General features: G+C 50.7%; 1 protein-coding gene across 1 annotated transcript in view; it reads right to left on the bottom strand.

Annotated features, from left to right (window-relative positions):
• Nucleotides 1–3,315: 3,315 nt before the first annotated feature.
• The window catches only part of LOC144170656 (uncharacterized), a 48,759-nt gene continuing 33,522 nt past the window's right edge, over nucleotides 3,316–18,552 (bottom strand). The window contains 2 exon segments of the mRNA XM_077700621.1: nucleotides 3,316–3,454; nucleotides 3,865–4,012. Coding sequence (XP_077556747.1) covers nucleotides 3,316–3,454; nucleotides 3,865–4,012 — 287 coding nt within the window.

An 18,552-nucleotide genomic window follows, 5' to 3' on the forward strand; every position in this document is an offset into this window, starting at 1 on the left:
AAAACTAGGCTTCCTAGCGCGGCCACATAATGTCACAAGCGCTCGTCGTACGTTATGCTTGCGGTATCGGTCACGGGTAAAGAAACTCCGCGACCGCCGCAATAGGCATTTCACTGCTCGCCGCGGAATAAGTGCGGCCGCTATCACTCCGCCCATCAGGTGCCGCTTCCCTCTCCTTCCCTGTCGCAGGTGCGAAGCTTTGCAGTCCGCCTTGGTTTTCATCGTGACATTATCTGGTCGCTCACCCGCGTTTGTCGCAATGGGCCGTTTCGCCTCCTATATATTCTTGCTCCGTGGATACGGCATACATCGCAGCAACTAAAACTTGTCTGTCACCACCCGCGAGAGCGGGACTATTGCTCAAAATCTGATAGTGCAGTGAAAGATTTCGCTGGTGATCGTCGGCGGCGCAGCTTCGTAAAGTGATGACTGGATAACTGCGGCGATGTTAAGCCTCTTCTGCGCAACGCAGCCTCAGAGGGCTGTTTTCCGTGACAGCGCCGCATCCGGAAACGCAACGGGCCGATAGTCATCGGTGGGAACCTTCCATTACTGTCGTGGGGAGCTTATTGAGTTTGGTGCTTCCTATTTTGTCTTGGGAACACTCAGTCCCCCTGTTCGGAAACTCGCATGCCGACGCGAGGAGCCCGGCCTACGCGAGAAGCCTGGCCAACGGCCTACCGGCCCCGCTCAGCACAGTAAACGGAGCTTTGGCGGCGCTGCTAAAAATTGAAAAAATTCACCATCTTCCCGTAGGGGAACCCTGAGTAGATGCGAAGCAGCAATGGGGTCGACTCAAGTTCCCATTAGTTTTCAGTTCGATCGCGGCGTTGCGGGAGGAGAATGAGGGGAGCGGAGCGCGGGCGCGCGTAATTTATACTGCGGAGCTACAGTGGCGCCCACAGCGGAGTATGCAGCGGCTACCGTCGCGTCTCTAATCCTAAGCTGCTTCGCATTATCGCGCGCGGAGCCGCAGGTGTTGCCATTCGTTGCGCAATCCCGGAGGAGAGGAGGAATGCCGGAGAGGAGACGAGCGTCGGAGAGGACAGGAGGAATGCCTGGCATACTACTCAGGGTTCCCCTACGGAAAGATGACGACGGTGGTTGAACACGAAGCTATCTTGTGATGGATTCTTTGGTTAGCCAATCCCTAGGGGCATCCTGCCACAATCATCATCAGCGGTGTCTGGCCAGGCATGCGCAGTGGGGGTGTGGTACTCAGGGTTCCCTTACAGGAAGATCACGACGGTGGTTGAACGCGAAGCTATCTCCTGATGGATTCTTTGGTTTGCCAATCCCTAGGGGCATCCTGCCACAATCATCATCAGCGGTGCCTGGCCAGGCATGCGCAGTGGGGGTGTGGACGCCGCACAACAGTGCCCACACAACGGCGGAGGGAACAGGCTCGACCATAAGCTGCTTCACATCTAAAAAGCGCGACGTACTGCCGAGCGGAGCCAATGGCTCGAAGGTCCCAGCACCTTGTTCTGTTTTACTAGGTGTTCTTGCGCGGGGTCGGTGACGTCATTTCTTCCACAGTGCCTCTGAGGGGCGCAAAAAGGGCGAGCGCTCCAGGCCTTATAGCTAGCCCTTTTTAATTAACGATAACTCGGCTAATATTCAACCCTTCTAAACCATTTTATCGGCCGGACGTACCTTACTCCAGCGATGGCCTTTGGAAACCTATTTAGGGCCCCTTTAAAACACCCGAATTGCTACGACGCTGAACGCCAATTTTAGTCAGAAAGAGGCACATTCCGCCACATAATCGGGTCGCCAGCCGTGCCTAGAACAGACCCCATCCCAACAAAGTGCCTTAGCCACCGAAACTGCATCAGGCGCCAATAATGTGTCGCCTACCCACAAAAAGTGCCAAAAAAAATGTTTGGATATCAAAATAGGCTAACACTGTGAACAAAAATAAAATAAAATGTACTAATTAGACATTATGCGCAGTAAATAGCGCCGAATTTCATTTCGAATCTCCCGCGGACCGGGCGGCTTCAAGCTCTGTCTGTCCAACAATGGATGGCGCCACACGGCCAACGGCGTTAGAGTTCTTCTAATGCTGTACTGGGGAGTCTAGGCCGCCGGGCCGGCGACAACTTTCGAAGCCACTGAAACACCAACTCTCCCATTCTCGCTCAAACTCAGAAACACTCCGCTGCACACAATCTCGGGGCCACATCTTAAGCCACAGGAGCGTAGAAGTTTTTAAGACTTAAAGCCAGGTTTTAAGCGGACCACAATTTCTAGCGTGCAGCAAGCCCCAGATCACAGCCTTCCCGAAGCTGTAGCAATCTATGATGCCGGGTTATCTTACCTGGTTTCGCTAGGAGCCCGTGGATAGGCATAACACCGTTTGATGAGTGGCAAGGTACATAAAATATTGGCGTTAGCTGCTGGAGTTGACTCGAACGACTGCGGCGTAACAGGCATTCGATGTACACTTCAAAATTAAAACGCCTGCTGCGAAATTCAAGCTGAGTTCTGCCACCTTGTGGCGTTTTTCCTCTTCCTTCAACTTCATACAAACGACTGCTTGTATGCCTGGTTCGTCTAGGCGCTACATCGTGTCGTCAGACTTGTCATACACAGGCTGTGCTGAGCTACAGTGAACTACAATATTCTAGTTCACTGTGGCTGAGCGTTCCCTTTCAGAGGCGGTTGCTGGCATAGGCACAAGCAGGTGGGGCTTTTCATTAATCAGTTCAATCTTTCAGGGTATGTCGTCCGCTGTGCGGCTGCATTTTCCGGTCTGAGTGGCGTCACGGCAGGTTTTGCAGTTCCACATTTCGCTCATTCAATCAGCCCTCGATAGGTCGACGACAACAAGCATGTACCCCACACTAACCACTGCAACGCACCCCGAACTCAAAAGGATCAGCATTTCCGCTCAGCTCTGCACACGCTGCGCGTAATGAGTCACATGTTGCAGGGAACGTACAAAAGCAACAGCGGCAGGTGGCAGGGCAATGATAATGATATTTGGGGATTTTTTACGTAACCAGCGAGCGGAAAACCGCCGGAGATACTATTCGCTGCCCGTCCCGGGTGTCGCGACTGCTTACACTTGAACGATCCTAGATTCCGCCGGTTTATATGCACCGTCGATGTCAGGAGGTCGCAAGTTTCAGGCTGGAGAATGGTGACAAGGCAGTTGCGGCCTCCTGGCTTGCGGCACAAACATGATGGCGGTGTCAGCCTGCAAAAAAACATCAGCAGATATTACTCAGGGCGTCCCAGGTGTCGCGGCTGACCAAGTGGAGCTAGAGTTCCTGCATATAACTCCCCTATAGGAGCCGAGTTGCGCGTTCATCCGCCATCTCGAGTTCCAAGGTTGTGCGGGAAGGACAGCAGTGACGCAAGTCGTAGCTGCCGCGCCAGTTGCAGCGGCGGGGCCAAGTCGGCGCGCGCTGAGGGGCGGCTCCGCCGGCCGCTGACCTGCACACAGCTTGAAAAAGAGTTCAGGGAGCAGCACTGAAAGCGGGCTTTCCTGGCCAAGCTTATACAGGAACTCTAAGTGGAATGGTCGCCGACAGGTTTATATAGGCGTCTGGCGATGGTAAGTGCCGCGTCTTTCGGTGTCACGAGGTTTGAACTTTTGTGGGAGGCTGAAGGACGTCACGCAGTTGCGGCCTACAAGCTTGCTGCGCAAAGAAGATGGTATCAGCCAGGGGGAAACATCCGCAGAGATTACTCGGTGCGTCCACTCCTGCCAGAGTGTCTTCAGCAACGCCTCCTACCAGGTTACATGGAGGCGGCGGCTTGGCTATACTGAAGCAGATCGCACACTTATGAAGTGTCAGTTCTTTTATTTTACCGAGTCCAAGTGAACAAGTTCATGTTCAGAACAGGATTTACGTTGAGCCGTCCAGCCGGCTCACGATGTTCAACATGTCGGTTAGGGTGGGGCGGCTGTTCTCGGGCACGCCCGGTTGACCCACGGCATGTCGTAGGCGCCTCGTCAGCACTGTCATCACCTGTGGTGAGTGCCGCTGCAGACTGACTCCTGCGGTTGCGAGCACCGACCGCAAACACTCTACCTGCGGCCAACCTCCTATAGTGTCAGTGCGTCAAAGAAAACTGACTTACTGTCACGCGAAGTAAGGGCCTTTCCGAAAGCCGTCAAGTTAGCCCTTAATTTGACGGACTACCACGCTGTTTGTCAGCTGCACGAGATTGCTTTCACGGTTACGTCGCTCACATTTTTTTTACTGCGACCGCTTCTGGGCACATCGTCAAATGAACTTCACATAAACACGAAGAAGCTGGAGGAGTTACCAAAGCCTAATATCAAATTAGATTGGTGGGTTTAACCAGTTTTCTAAATGTCTCGTAGCTCTCACTCCAAACGGTGACCACGTCCGGGATTGGACAGGCAGTGCCCACTCTTTGAGCATGGAGATAACAATTCTGCCCCTCCTCCCCACCGCTATCTCCCTCCGTGAACTAAAGACACGTGCTCGATTACACAATCCTCTCTCTCCCCTTGAAAAGCTTTCATAAACAAGCCCAGTTGTATCGCTTACCCTTTTCCGTTTTAACGCGATAGCATTATTAGGCTCATTTCTCGGTTTTTCCGTGACTGCTAGCCGTCCGCTATCAGCCGTGCTTATCAAGCGTTCACGGAAATACGTCACCGATGCTAACAGGAAACTACAACTGATGCAGCCAGGTGTGAGGGCTAGCCCGAATCGGGAATACACAGCAATTAAAAATACATTGTGGAAAGGAGGACAATAATACTGCGGACGATACCAAAGAAAATGCACGCGATTTAGGCAGGTGCCGCGCCTGTGTAGTGATCTTGGTTCTACGGACGATTTTTAGTCACATGCTTGTCAGACATGGTCACCAGCCGTGCCCGCAACTTGCGAAACCACGACAGCGCATTTTCCACCCATACTAATGATGCCGCTGCTAACATTGTCAACTGCGTAAAAAAGGGTGAAGAAAACCTAGATTATACCCAGAAACGACATAAAATGTGACCCAGCCAAGAAACAATAAGGCACCGTATATGGCTTTTAATTACAAGAATTATAAAATTATTTTCTTAAATTGTTGGGGCCCTATCACTGCCGCAAGCTCTGTTCAGCCAACTTTTAATGACGCCACGAGGCCAATTCATAAAACCTAAAAATACGCCGGCATGTTTTATCAGACGACAGTCACCGACGGGGCCCTACAGGGAAGCGGCGGAGCCGACGACACAATAGCAAAAAAAAAGTATTTGAACATTTCGCTCAAACTGTAAAACGCCGATATACGGGAGGAGCAGGGATAAAAGAGAAAACGACAAAACGTATGTAGTCACTGATCATAAGCACGATATTCGTCAGCCTTCGGTGCTAGAAACTTTCCCTCTCTGAAGAACGCCAAAAAAGCACAATAATTGGAACAGCTTATATGGCAGCCCCAACTGTGAATTTTTGAGATTTCGGAAAAACTCATAAATTGGGTCTAATAAAATGTTGCAGAGACATCTACGTTTGTATTCCAAGAAGTAGGGCGCGATAGCGATACTTCAACTTCGGTGGAGCGTGTTGGTACGAAGATACTGCATTTCCGATCTAACTAGCATGAAATGTTTCGAAAACAGAAAGACTAGCAAACAGGGTTTTAAATGCAGAGCATTTCTTAGCCTCGCCTCTTCCTGCGTCGGACGGCGTCCTCAGCTCCGCGTCCGCAGCAGGTGCGCCTCTCCTCCTTCCCTCCTCTCTCTCAACAGCAGCTGGAGCGCGCTTGCGTCGTAGTCAGCCCGTTCGCTCCGTCGCGGTCTCGGCGTAACAGGTGCGCGATAGCAGCGTAGTGGGGCGTGGAAGGGCGCGCGCTGCTTGCGCATGCGCGCTCTCCCCCCCGTACTGCTCTCCCTCTACTGCGCGCGCTGCAAATGTAAAGCGGCTAGCGGTCGCTCGTGCTTCAGTCACTGCGTTGCTCCTTCCTTCCTTGGTTGACGCTCGCTCCCACGATTACTCGTGTCTGCTACTCCAGCATCACGGAAGAAGCGATGGAAGCAACACTGCCTTCAACCAGTACTGAGGCCCCAATGCTCTGCATTTACTCGTGTTCCCCTCGCGGGAAGGCGCAGGAATTTTTTAATCGCCGTGTCCCAGGAGAGACTAAGGCTCTGTGCGCTTCTGGGGCTTCAAATGTGAGGGTGAAAGGTTGAAAATTCGAGGTGTTGCTCAGTTTTAGCGAAGAGGAATCAGTGTCAGTGTATCAACATAATTATTCTGTGATGTTTGGGCCGGGCTGAACAGTTTTCATTTTTTTTAAAGATTAGATTAGATTAGATTAGATTAGATTGATGGATGGATGGATGGATGGATGGATGGATGGATGGATGGATGGATGGATGGATGGATGGATGGATGGATGGATGGACAGACAGACAGACAGACAGACAGACAGAAAGACAGACAGACAGACGGCTAGACAGCTAGAGAGCTAGACAGATGGATGGACGTAGGGACGGACGGACGGACGGACGGATGGATGGATGGATGGATGGATGGATGGATGGATGGATGGATGGATGGAAGGTAGTTAGGTGGATTGATTGATTGATTGATCTATTGATTGATTGATTTATCAATCGATTGATTGATCAATCGATCGATCGATCGATCGATTGATTGATTGATTGGTTGATTGATTGATTGATTGATTGATTGATTGATTGATTGATTGATTGATTGATTGATTGATTGATCGATCGATTGATCGATTGATTCATTGATTCATTCATTCATTCATTAATCGATTGATTGATTGATTGATTGATTGATTGATTGATTGATTGATTGATTGATTGATTGATTGATTGATTGAGCGAGAGAGAGAGAGAGAGAAAAAGATCTTTGCTCAGGAAGAAATAGTTCTCGTTTAGGAAATTGGGGTAAAGAGATGCCAGGGAGCTCAAAGGTGGAACCTGAGCCTACGGCACCAGATGCAATAGTTCCTTTTATTGTCTATTGCCCTCTCAATCAGATTGCGCTGATCATGAGGTAACGAGCTGGTCAGATCTGGCTCCTATGCATCGAAGAAGCGGGATATGTTATGTTTGAGTTGTTCTGCCCTGGCCATATCATTGGACATAGCTAGGTTGTGCGCAAGAGTGTGGATGTTTCCCCTACTTTAGCAGAGTTCTAAGTTAATGTCCGATGTTCTAAGTTAATGTCCGATGTTCCCACCGAACACGTTACCGCACATGGATTTTCAGATAATTGTGTTGGTTTTTTGTCCACAGAGTTTCTGATTCCTCTGCATTGAGACACTGTTGTAATGAGGGGAAGATGTTGATCGTGGGAATGGGATGAGTAATCGTTCTGAACGTTTTTCGAAGAGGGCAGTGTGGTTGTGGTGATCACAAGGAGCACGGTATGCGAGTTCGTGCGCCTCTTGCATAGTGCATCGTTCGCTTCCAGACCATTGGCTCTAGCTGGCCAGATGACGTTGTTAACTTTCTCCATTATGGATGGGAATATATTTCCCAAACGCTTGGTATTCGGCCTCCCGAAAACTGTATAATCTCCTTTGTGAGTTTTTAATAATTTTACGCTTCTGTTTGGTACTTCCTTTTTCGGACTGCCAAGAAGATGGCTCTAACCCCCACTTCTTCGTTTCTGTATATTGGAGGGTCATGCAGTCCCAAAGATTGCCAGAATAAATAACTACGACAATTGCGGCCTCGTGCTTTCGTGCATCCCGGAGTCGGTGTATACTGTGGTCTCATGATATTCTAACTTTCCCCGAATGAACTTGAGCCTGCCATACCGCCCCTTCTGGTGTAGGATTAGTGGGAATTGTGGCTGCCCGCGATCCCGACTCGGTACGCCGCAGCGCTCGGAGGGCCACGCGGCTTGCGCGGGATTGCGCAACAAGACAGCAAGAATAGAGAGGTTCGGTTGTGCTTCGCGAGATGGCGCAACCGGCGCGCGTGGGAGCGGGGAGCTCGGAGTCGCTTTGGCGGGGAGGCGGCTGCGGAGAGCGAGGGCTTCGTTCGCGGCCCTCGGCGGCGGCGGGCGGCCGCTCCGAGCGAGGACGAGACGGCGTGCGGCGGCGGAGCGACCCGACGTCTTCCCCTCCAGCTTGGACCGACCATCGCCCACCGGTAACAGCGGAGTCCAACGACTCCGGCCGCTCGAGCAACGCGGGACCCGTCGATGACCGAGAAGACGGGGCCAGCTAGGGGAGGGTTTTGGGAATAAACCCCCCTTGGAGGTTGGCGTCGGTTGCCTTTGACTCTTGCCTGCCTCTCACGCCGGCGCCGTCTACACGGCAGCCACGTGAGGAGGATCATCTGAGTCAGACCCGTACCACAGATCTTATCCATATTTTTGGTAGAGGAGTTTTGATGCGGGGTCGCTGAATCGGTCCTATGCAGTCTTGGGCAGTAACTAGTTACTAGTAACGCGTTACCTGTAACTAGTTACTTTTTTCAGTAACTTGTAACTGTAACACTGTTACTTTTTTGTGGAGTAACTGTAACGAGAAATATCGTTACAGTTACTTTATTTCTATAAAAAAATTATCCAACAGCAACACTCATTAACGGCCGATGTACAGTTTGCGCGTTTCCCTTTTTCGGCCTTTCTTCCGCAGAACCTTCGTCTACTTCATCTATTCCAGCTCACTCCCTTCGCATGGGTGAAAAACAACTGGACTAGAAATGTTTAGGCGTGCACGTGTGCGTGGTGTCTCACGCAGTCTACTAAGGGATCGAAATTTTTAAGTCTAAGCTGCAGTATTTTCCTCAGTAGCGCGACATCGCTCTCACCAAGGCCATAAATAACGCTGCGACACGCGTCTAAGCGCACGTGGCCGCATGTTGCACCATTGTCGCCACATCTGGGGCGCAGTAAAACTGTTTGACACAAAGGCAAAGAGGAAAACAAACACCCACAAACGCCGCACAACTCACTGAAACCTTTGCACTTTCGCGGAAGCCTGGAAAACTGCGGTCAGGGCGTCGCTTTCTCATTAGCGACGTGCAGCCCCGTTTGTGGGGTCATAAAACGCCGCGGGGAGTCTCTCGGCCGCCTCGCGCTCGTCCAGCCCTGTGCGCACTGTAGAGTGTTTGATTCACAAGTCGCCGTTGCTTGCGACCATTGTGCTCTTTAGAGACGCCTGGCCGTATTTGAGACGACGCGTTTGGGACCCCTGGTCTAGAGGCTTCATCGAGCTGTCAACAGTACTCGAACGAGGTCGAGGAAGTAATAAATTTCACGCCCCTCCACACATACGACGACCCCAACGATGGTGGCCCCTGAGTGCCCTCACACCAGCCAGCATCTTGGCAGGCAGACGTCTGACCACACTGCCACTGCACGAAGAAATGTTCTTGGAAAGCCTCGCGACTTCGTTTCGAGGGCTGTGGCCGAAACGAAAACAGTAACTAGTACATCTGCTTTTGAATGTTGGGTGCAAGGAATACTTGGGCGAGCTTCGTTTGGCCTACGCCTCAAAGCAAACGAAGAGAGGGGTTCCTGGGATCGGCGACGTGATTGCTGTGGAAGGCTGGGATTGTAAGAGCAGTGTTTCCCGGTCGAGACGGCGAAATCTGCCTTTGTGAGGACAGGGGGGAGGAGGAGGAGGGGGAAACAGTAAAGCGTTCATTTCAGTTTGTATTCCCTTTGGAAACATCTTGTCTCATTCCGGGGATGGGGGTGGCTGGGGGTTGGGGCGGGAGACAGCTCCGAGGGCCCACAGACAAACGTCGCTTCGGCAATGGCTCAAATTGGTCTGCGTCTCCGACCACGAGCACGAAATAAAAAGTTAACGAAACGCATTTTTTGAGTATCTTTCAAAAACACCTGGACAACCGATGTACTCCCACGTCCGTTTCCCCATTCCTCCAAGGGCCTTCCGTCGATCCGCCACCTTCGCCCCCTCTTTCCCATACTCTCTCACTACGCGGTGCGGACAAGCGACGGCATGGCAGGGGAAAATAAATTAAGTTGACATTAAAAGATTGTTTCGGCTGTCTGTGCATCCAGCTCGGTATAGTATAATTTCGGCCTCTCTGATTTCAATTTTTAAAAACAACTAATTCTGTGCTACAATGATGTTTGCAAATAAATGTCTTACAGCGAGAGAGCAGCAACAAAAAAATAAAGTTCCTTGTGATGGATAGCAAAACTTCTGTAATAAAAAAAAAATGAGACGTACACAACGATTGTTGGTTTGGGCATGAGAGTGCATCATTTTAGGTTCCCCTCGTGTAGGCTTTACTACGTGTAATTTTTACTACCTTCATGCCTTCGTACGTTTCTATTAAGCCAAATCTTTTCAGTAACGGAAAAGTAACGACGTTACTTTTTTGCAGTAACTGTAACTGTAACTAGTTACTTTTGGAAAAATCGTAACTGTAACTGTAACAGAGTTTCTTTTTTGGGTTAGGTAACTGTCACTGTAACACTGTTACTTTTTTTCGGTAACGTGCCCATGACTGGTGCTATGCCTATCATGACGTGCGGTGGTTTCCTTTCAATTGGGGGGGGGGGGGGGGCACTGCCAGTTCCATCTATTCTGTTTGGGGGTGCCTGTTTCTTTTCAAACAGGGTATGACGGCCCCTCATGATTTTGTTGTTACATCCACTTTGTTGGTGCTAGGAGGGTGCTATGTCCGATTTCTCGAAATGCGTTAGGAAGACACAAGTCGAGGACCTATTCATCATCATCATTACCAAAAATTTACGACGGCTGCTGCGTGAAGGCGTCTCCAACTGACCTTCACCTGCTCTTGTCCTGGGCTTCCCGAGTCCATTCTTTGTTACGAATATTGTTGTTGTATCCCTCCACCGACTAAATGGCCATCCCCATGTTTTAGACCCGTCTATGCATGTTCACTCTGTTACCCTGTTGGTCCACCTTTTGTCAGTTCATCTCGGGATCAACATTGCGATGTTGACAACTGCCTTATATGCTGTCCTAATTATGGTGTTTCCTTCACTTTCTTTGGTGCGGGTAAATTTGTGGTATGGCAGGCTCTGCAATATTGTGTTATGATCATTCGTTGCATGAGTCGTATCGTTTTTTTTCTCTTTTTCTTGCTCTTCTCTAAGGTGGACGTTTTGCTTGTGGGAAATAATTGGTTAGAGATTTCCTGTTTTTTGCGATTGTGAAAGTGGCACTACCCACTTGCCTAGAACCCCGCGAAACATCCTTACGTGGCTGTTGTCTGGGAAGATATTCGTGCCTATGATTAGCGGGATTTTCAACTTGGCGGCGTGGCGCCATCTCTCGTTTACAAAATCGAGCTTGCAGCGGAAGCATAACCGTGCGAATATTGAAAGGTATTTTAAAAACTTATGTGATTAGACCCGCTATAGTGGGCTTTATATTAGCGATTTTGGGCTTACAATCTATGCCTTCCTTGATTACTGGGAGACCGGCGTTAATCATTTATCCCATGTTTTAGTCAGGCCACGCACAGTTGGGGCCGCCATATGTCCCGGTGGAAAACACAGCGCCGTGGCTCAATGGGTAAGGCGTTGTGCTCCTGAGCCCAAGGACACTGGTTCAATTCCCTGTCGCGGCGCCCGTTTTTCTGATGGAAGCAGAAAACAAAAACGCCAGTGTGTCGAGATTTCGCCGCACGTTAAAGATCCTACAGTGGTCGAAATTCTTCGGGAGGCTTCCATTACGACATGCATCGTAGCCCACAAGAAGCTTCGGGGCATGAATTACCGGAAATTTGTATTTTTGGTCTTCTGGTTAAAACGCGCTTCGGTGTGAATGGGTAAGTTGCGGGCATGGCTGGAGACCGTGTCTGCCGAGCGCAGGGCCACCGACTGGGAACAGAAGAAATTTCACCGCGCAGGCGCCGCAACTGGTGAAAACTAGTGTATTTTCTTTCGTATCGGACGTTGTATCATTGTCCTCCTTTCCAGCCTTCTGTTGCCGTAAGGCCACATTAGAGGTTCCGCGAAGCCGGCAAATCTTTCTGCCTCAGTCGTGGCTTCCGGGTGCAGCGGTGGCGTATTTCCTTGGACTCCAACTGAGCATGGCTGATAGCGGACGGCTAGTTGACCCCGGTGAATCGAAAAAAATGACCTAATAACGCTATCGCGTTAATAACTTTGCATATATCAGAGGTCACTCTCCTACCACAAAAAGCCTCGTGGAAAAACACTGCGACCAGCGATCCCATGAAATACATGCCGTACCTCCAGAGAGAAAACGGCTGCCGCCATGGTGTATATGTCAACCATCCTGCGGCTCTCCATAAAATCCCTCCTACTACAAAATACATACACCCGAACCTACACAAAAACGTGCGACAAGCTAGGATCAAATTCCTTCAAGGAAAGCTCCAAAACTATGAAAACACAGAATAAGCCGACGCCGGGACGAAAGGAAGACGGCAACAACTGTCGCAATGAACTACCGTCACAATCGCTTAAACACGCACAAAATGCCTTAGTCTCTTGGTTGCAGGGATAGTACCTAAACGCTTAGGAAGGGTTCCTGTATCCACAACGATTAAAGTTCACATCACATCAATACCCGAACAAAAGGGCCCGGAGGAAATGACGCACCGGATGAACACCCACGCAAACTGGCACACCGTGCTCAGTGTTGACCACAGCTACCACATATACCCCCCAAAGAAAATATACTGATCATGTCTCCTCATCCTGTGCCTAGAAACACCATCATTCCCCGTGCCACACGGGGACCTCAAGGCCGAAAAATCGCAAACTCGGTGCAGGCTACAAAACAACATATACATCCAGAAGGGATGTTAGCTTAGAAACGTGTTGCTTTACCCTAAACTGCGTTAAGTACGGGGGAAGACCACTTTCTTCACACAACCTGGTAATATTCAAGAATTTGCTCAGCGGCGAAAAATTGAAACATTGCATAATACGTTTATAACGACACGTACGCGGCTGTCCTGGCCAGCTTGTCTTCTCAAAATAGCGTCAGCTGATGCTGGAGACCTGGACTTCGGGTTCACCCTTGCGGTCTATCACGTCTTTACCCCCTTTTCCCAAGCTTCTATAAATATTACTCGAAAAGGTGCCGTGAACCATGAAACGGGTTTGTTTATTTGTATTTTGCTTTTACAGCCCAGCTGCGCTGGTCTATGTTATCTGTGTTATCTGTGTGCCGAGCGAAGCGCGTGTTCCATTCCTTCTTTCTATGCCGTATGTGTTATCTCTTCTGATGGGGAGAGCGTTCCGAACTAACCTAAACAGCCTAGAATAATCTTCGTTGTTCTGGATGCAATAGACCCTATGCAAAATGCGCCCCGCCATCTCACGTCGGCTCCGGTAACTAGGTCCGCCATTTTGGTACGGTCGTTTGAAACCGAAACCAAGTAGCAAAACATAGAAGGCGGGCATTGACCGCTCTTGGTGATGGACTACAATGCCGGAGCATCGCTGCGTACCGCAGTGCACGCAACGAGAAAATACCGGTGCAGATGGAGAAAAGGCACGTGAAGTTCCACGCCCTTGAACGAACTTTCTGACGCGAACTATGCCGGCGCGAGCAACCTTTGTGACACGCTGGGAGCGGTGCGCTGGGCGCGAATATTTGTCATTGGTTCGCTAAGCGCGGGATTTCGTAGTCGCTGTCCGGATGAAAAATACAGCTGCGTTGGAGTTCCGTGGTTCAGCCTTTGTATTCTAAATGAAGCCTGAGTGTGCATCACCTATTTATGACTGACAGCGGCGCTCGAGCGGGGAAACAGTACCACACGTTGTCAAAATTAGGCTTTATTTCTTCACTCGTCCCTGTGGCTCTACGCCCGCTTCATTTCATTGTTAAATGGTACCGCTTAGCCCCTACACGAGCCGTTATCTTACCTAGGGCTGTAAGCTTTTCTTGCCGCACTACACCGTCACGGCGCGGTTGAAAATTTCCTCTGTGGCGGGCGCGCAAGGTATCGGAGTATGTTAGTTTCTTTTCGGTGCATTTAGCCGCGTGTCGTTGCGGAAGTGGCGTACACAGTTTTATGATGATCTGACATTTGGAAATTCGAGTTTCTGCACTTGGTTCCCGATTTGCCGGGCTGACATGTTTGTTTACGTCAAGTTAACTTGTTGCCCATTGTCATTTCAGCCACGATATATTTACTGTCGAATATTTTGCGACTAAAATACACACTCACTCCTCTAGTTTGTCACATACTGCATGCATGCCTCCGACGTAATGATAGTGGCCATTGATGTAGGTAGCTGAGGCAATTTGCAAGTTTTCATCAAAAAAAAAAAAAAACGGCCAGAGTTGCACCAGTCCACCGCGCATCAGCTCGAGTGCTTTTGCTTTTTTTGTATCCACAGTGAAAATCCAAGTAAAAAAAATACTTCGCTGATTTATAGCGCGTAGTACAGTATAGCAAACTGTGGATATAAATGGAACAAAGGGAAGCGTTCGCGCACCCCTGCATGCCGCGGTCTAGTAAACACGACGTTGCCCAGCCTCTGCGTGCTTGCAAGATGACCACGGCGTGATGTGGCTTGAATGGTTGCTGGTAGCTCATAGGTGACCCTCCAGGTGACATGTCAGTCCTTGTTTCTGTTACTGTGGGGAGTGAGGCTAGCAAAACTGAGGCAAAAAACTCATTCCAAAGGCTACCAAGTTTTCTCCCAAGCGCTTGCACGGAACTTTATTGCTGCTCACATTGCTCCTGCACTCGACGTGCGCCGAACAGACGCATTGGAAAGGGAAGGGAGGGGCCATTTTCTTGCGGTCTTCTCCAGTCAATGTCTTGGACACTCGCTGGCTTGATGCCCTGCTGTCTGAGACGTCCCCACTGTTGTGGCAGCTGTGCACGCAAGCTCCGATGGCGCCTCTTTAAAACCTTGGGCTTGCAAGGGGACGAGTAGGTGCACAGCCGCCAGGATGTGACTGCATGCTCCACTGCAACCCGCCGGGAACTCGCACGCTGCCTCCACAATCTCCCCACTGTCCGTCTCAGAGGTGAGGCACAAAATATAGGGCCGGCCATTTTTCTCTGGGAGCGAAAGCAGCTGCTGACCGCATGGATGAGGCCCAACCTGCAAGAACAGAGAGAGTAACAGTAAATAGCACTCAGGAAAGAACAGGACTAGTCCGCTACAGTTTATGCTAAAGGGACAGAGCAGAAAGCAGTGGCCGCAAGGAACAGACTCCAAATGACCAGATTTTGTGTCTTGCTTAACACTGTTGCAAGGGCAATAATATACACCTCAAACAGCAATGATGCCAAAATTGTTTTTCAAGTTCGAGCGTGCAAGTATCGCTGCATGCTTTGTTAATGTACTTTCAAGAGAAGGAAATAAACCTCACACTGATACCAGTACCCGCATATTCGTGTTCGTCATAACTTAAGCATGCAATATTATGATTATCTGGAACTCACTTCCAAAACATTTCGAGATGAACAGGTAAACATTCGGGCTATACCGATGACCCATCGAATTTAAAAAAAAAATTTAGTTCAGTGAGTTCGAGCTAACGAGGTTTTACAGTATTATCTGTTCGGGCACACTCAAAACATGCGCTTTAAAAACTACCACAACCACCCCACTGCCAAAAAAGGACAAGCCAGACGCACAAACAGATTTTTGCGGCAGGACATGCGCAATAAATAATGAAAACACACAAAAAAATAAAATTCAAGGCGCATGTGCACTTTTGTAGTTGACTTTGCCGCAAAGCACGAATGCTTTGCGGCAAACGCGCGGGCGGACGACCGTCGCGAAAAACAGCCGCAACCTTTCCGTAAACATCTTTGCCAAAAATAATCCCGTAAATTCGATGTACGCCATTTCAATCCACCGACTAGCGGCACGGTCTGGCGATTGTCGCTTTCCTCTTTCAGGGTTACTGCAACAGGGTCCCCGCTACGCATTTGCATGGTAAACAACGGTTAACAAAGTGCTATACAAATGCTCATACCTGTTAACTCTCGTCAAGGAAAAAACAAAGATTTACTTACTGCGATTCGCACGTGTTTGTCCGCACCGATAAAGGCGAGCAATGCGGCTCGGTGGCTAGGCGGCATGCCCTGCTCCGCTGCCGCTCGGATGGGTCTTTGGCGCAGCACCACGAGTGGTATGAGTCCTCAGACACAATCGGCAGCGCAGACGAGTCCTTCGTCCACAATCCGTGGTCGGGACCCGGAAAACGCAGTCGAGTTTGAGCCATACCGCGTTACCGTCACCTACTCTTCCACAGTAAACAATACGAGACTCCGCGATCGTCGCCCGTACCAATATGGCGGACGGTCTTGTTTACATCAGTGTTGCTAGATCACCAAGCAATTTCGCATAGGGTCTATTCGACGGTTCCAGAAACACTCGCGCCTGAACATAAATTCTTGCGGAGCCGACGCCGCGGCATTCGAATCCCTGGAGCTCGCCTGCGCACGTCACTTAGTTGTCTGCTGCTTCGCCGCCTGTGTATTGTTTGAGTTGTTAGGGGAGCACAAGTTCGCTTCAATCAACATATTTTCCTTGAAGACAACTGCGTCGTATTTGAATTTGTGACATCTGGTTGAGGTGCGGGGTAAATGCACCCTCCGCCTTCGGCAAGCCGACAAGCAAGCCCCACTCGTGCCAGCCGCCGCCAGCAAGGTCTTCAGCCGCAGTTTGGACTGCTTCGGGATAATGTGAAGAAAAAAGACGTCGTGCAAACTACCATGATCAACGTAGGCACCATGACCACCGCTTCAAATCCTGCCCTCGTTCTCCAGCAACCAAGGGAGCCACCATCCTTCCATGGGTCACCTTCGGAAGATACTGAAGACTTGTTGGAGCAAGTCGAACGGGCCAGGCTATTTAACGGATGGGACGATGCGCGGACACTGAGGCAAGTGTTCTTCTACCTGGAGGACTCAGCACGTATCTCGTTCGAAAACCATGAAAGCTCCCTAGAGACTTGGAATGATTTCAGAACTGAATTTCTAACGACGTTCACCACGGTTGTGCGAAAAGAGCGGGCCGAGGTCTTGCTGCAAACGCGGACACAACACCCTAATGAAAGCGTTGTCGTATTTGCCGAGGAAATGAAGGGGCACTTCAGTCGTGCTGACCCGTGCATGGCGGAAGAAAGAAGTTACGCTTCTTAATGCGCGGTGTGAAGGAGGATTTTTTTGCTGGACTTGTCCGCAACCCGCGCAAAACTGTCCCCGAATTCATTACCGAAGCCAGCACCATTGAGAAAGCCCTCAAATGCGCGCTGAGCAGTATGACCTCAGCTTTGTTGGCACGGCCAATGCGAATTGCGTCGAGAGCATGCGCATTCCCCCAGATAGCCTACGCAAGGCTATCCCCGAAATAGTGAGGGAGGAGCTGCGGAAACTGCTCCCAACGCCGTTGCAACCACAAGTCGCTTCCCTTACCGACGTCATTAGAGAAGAAGTACACCAAGCGCTGGGAACTTCAACGACGCCAGAAGAATCTCGCGAGCCGCAAGCCATGGCCTACGCACCTGCTTTCCGTCGCTGTCGCCCACCTGCGCCCTTTCGTCACGAGGCTCCGTACCGTCGTCCCCTGTCGCCGGCCCGACCACCTGCGGTGCAACCCCCCGCCCCAAGGAAGACCAACGTGTGGCGAACATCCGACAATCGCCCGCTGTGCTACCACTGCGGAGAGGCCGACCACATCTACCGTCGCTGCCCCTACAGGAGGCTCGGTTTGAAAGGTTTTTTCGTCGACGCTCCCCGCCCCCGAACCGGCCAGCGCCCATCGGAGAACGAAGAGTACCTGTGCAACACCAGCCGTCGACCAGCTCGTTTCAAGCGTTCGCCGTCGCTCTACCAATACCAGTCGCCGAACCGCCGTAGCAATTATGAGTTCTCACGTGGAAGGTCCCCCAGCCCACGCGGGGGAGACTAAAGGCAGCAACTTCTGGAGGTGAAGTTGCACAACGGCGGAAAAATGAAAGCCCTCCAACGATGCAAGGGCGCGCCGAAGACCGTGATTCACCCCATGCCCTCATCCCGACGACCCGACGGAGCCGTGACGAGACCCCCGAACACGACGGCAGCTACGCGGAGCGGCGCGTACCCAACATGACCGCGACGGCCACTGAGAAGATGACGACAACGACGACGCTGCCCCACCGTCAATACGCACAAGCCGAGATGCGACGCCCCAACGCACCCGGTACTCGAGGAAGGCGGCGTCCGACGACCAGTTGTCCATCGACGGCTTTGACGCAGTAGCCCTCATCGACACGAGAGCCAACTACTCGGTAATGAGTGGGTAATTCGCGTCTAAGCTGAAGAATGTTACGACAAGATGGGGCGGTCCGCATATACGCACAGCAGGAGGCCATCTCGTAGCGCCAAGTGGAACGTGCACATCACGCGTCACCATAGGCGGCACCACGTACCCTGCTGAGTTCATCATTTTACCTAGCTGTTCCCGAGACATAATCCTCGGAATGGACTTTTTGACGGACACTGGCGAATAATTGATCTGCAGATGAAGTCGATAACATTTTCCTCCGATCACTCCACGACGCCGCAACCGAACCTTGCTCACCGTGCTGCTGTAAGGATCGCCGATGATCACGTCACTGTGCCACCCCGCACAAGCTTGATGC

The sequence above is a fragment of the Haemaphysalis longicornis genome, unplaced genomic scaffold (assembly GCF_048455015.1).
Source record: "Haemaphysalis longicornis isolate Haplotype H1 unplaced genomic scaffold, Haemaphysalis longicornis Haplotype H1 scaffold_1, whole genome shotgun sequence".
In the NCBI taxonomy this organism is placed as follows: domain Eukaryota; kingdom Metazoa; phylum Arthropoda; class Arachnida; order Ixodida; family Ixodidae; genus Haemaphysalis; species Haemaphysalis longicornis.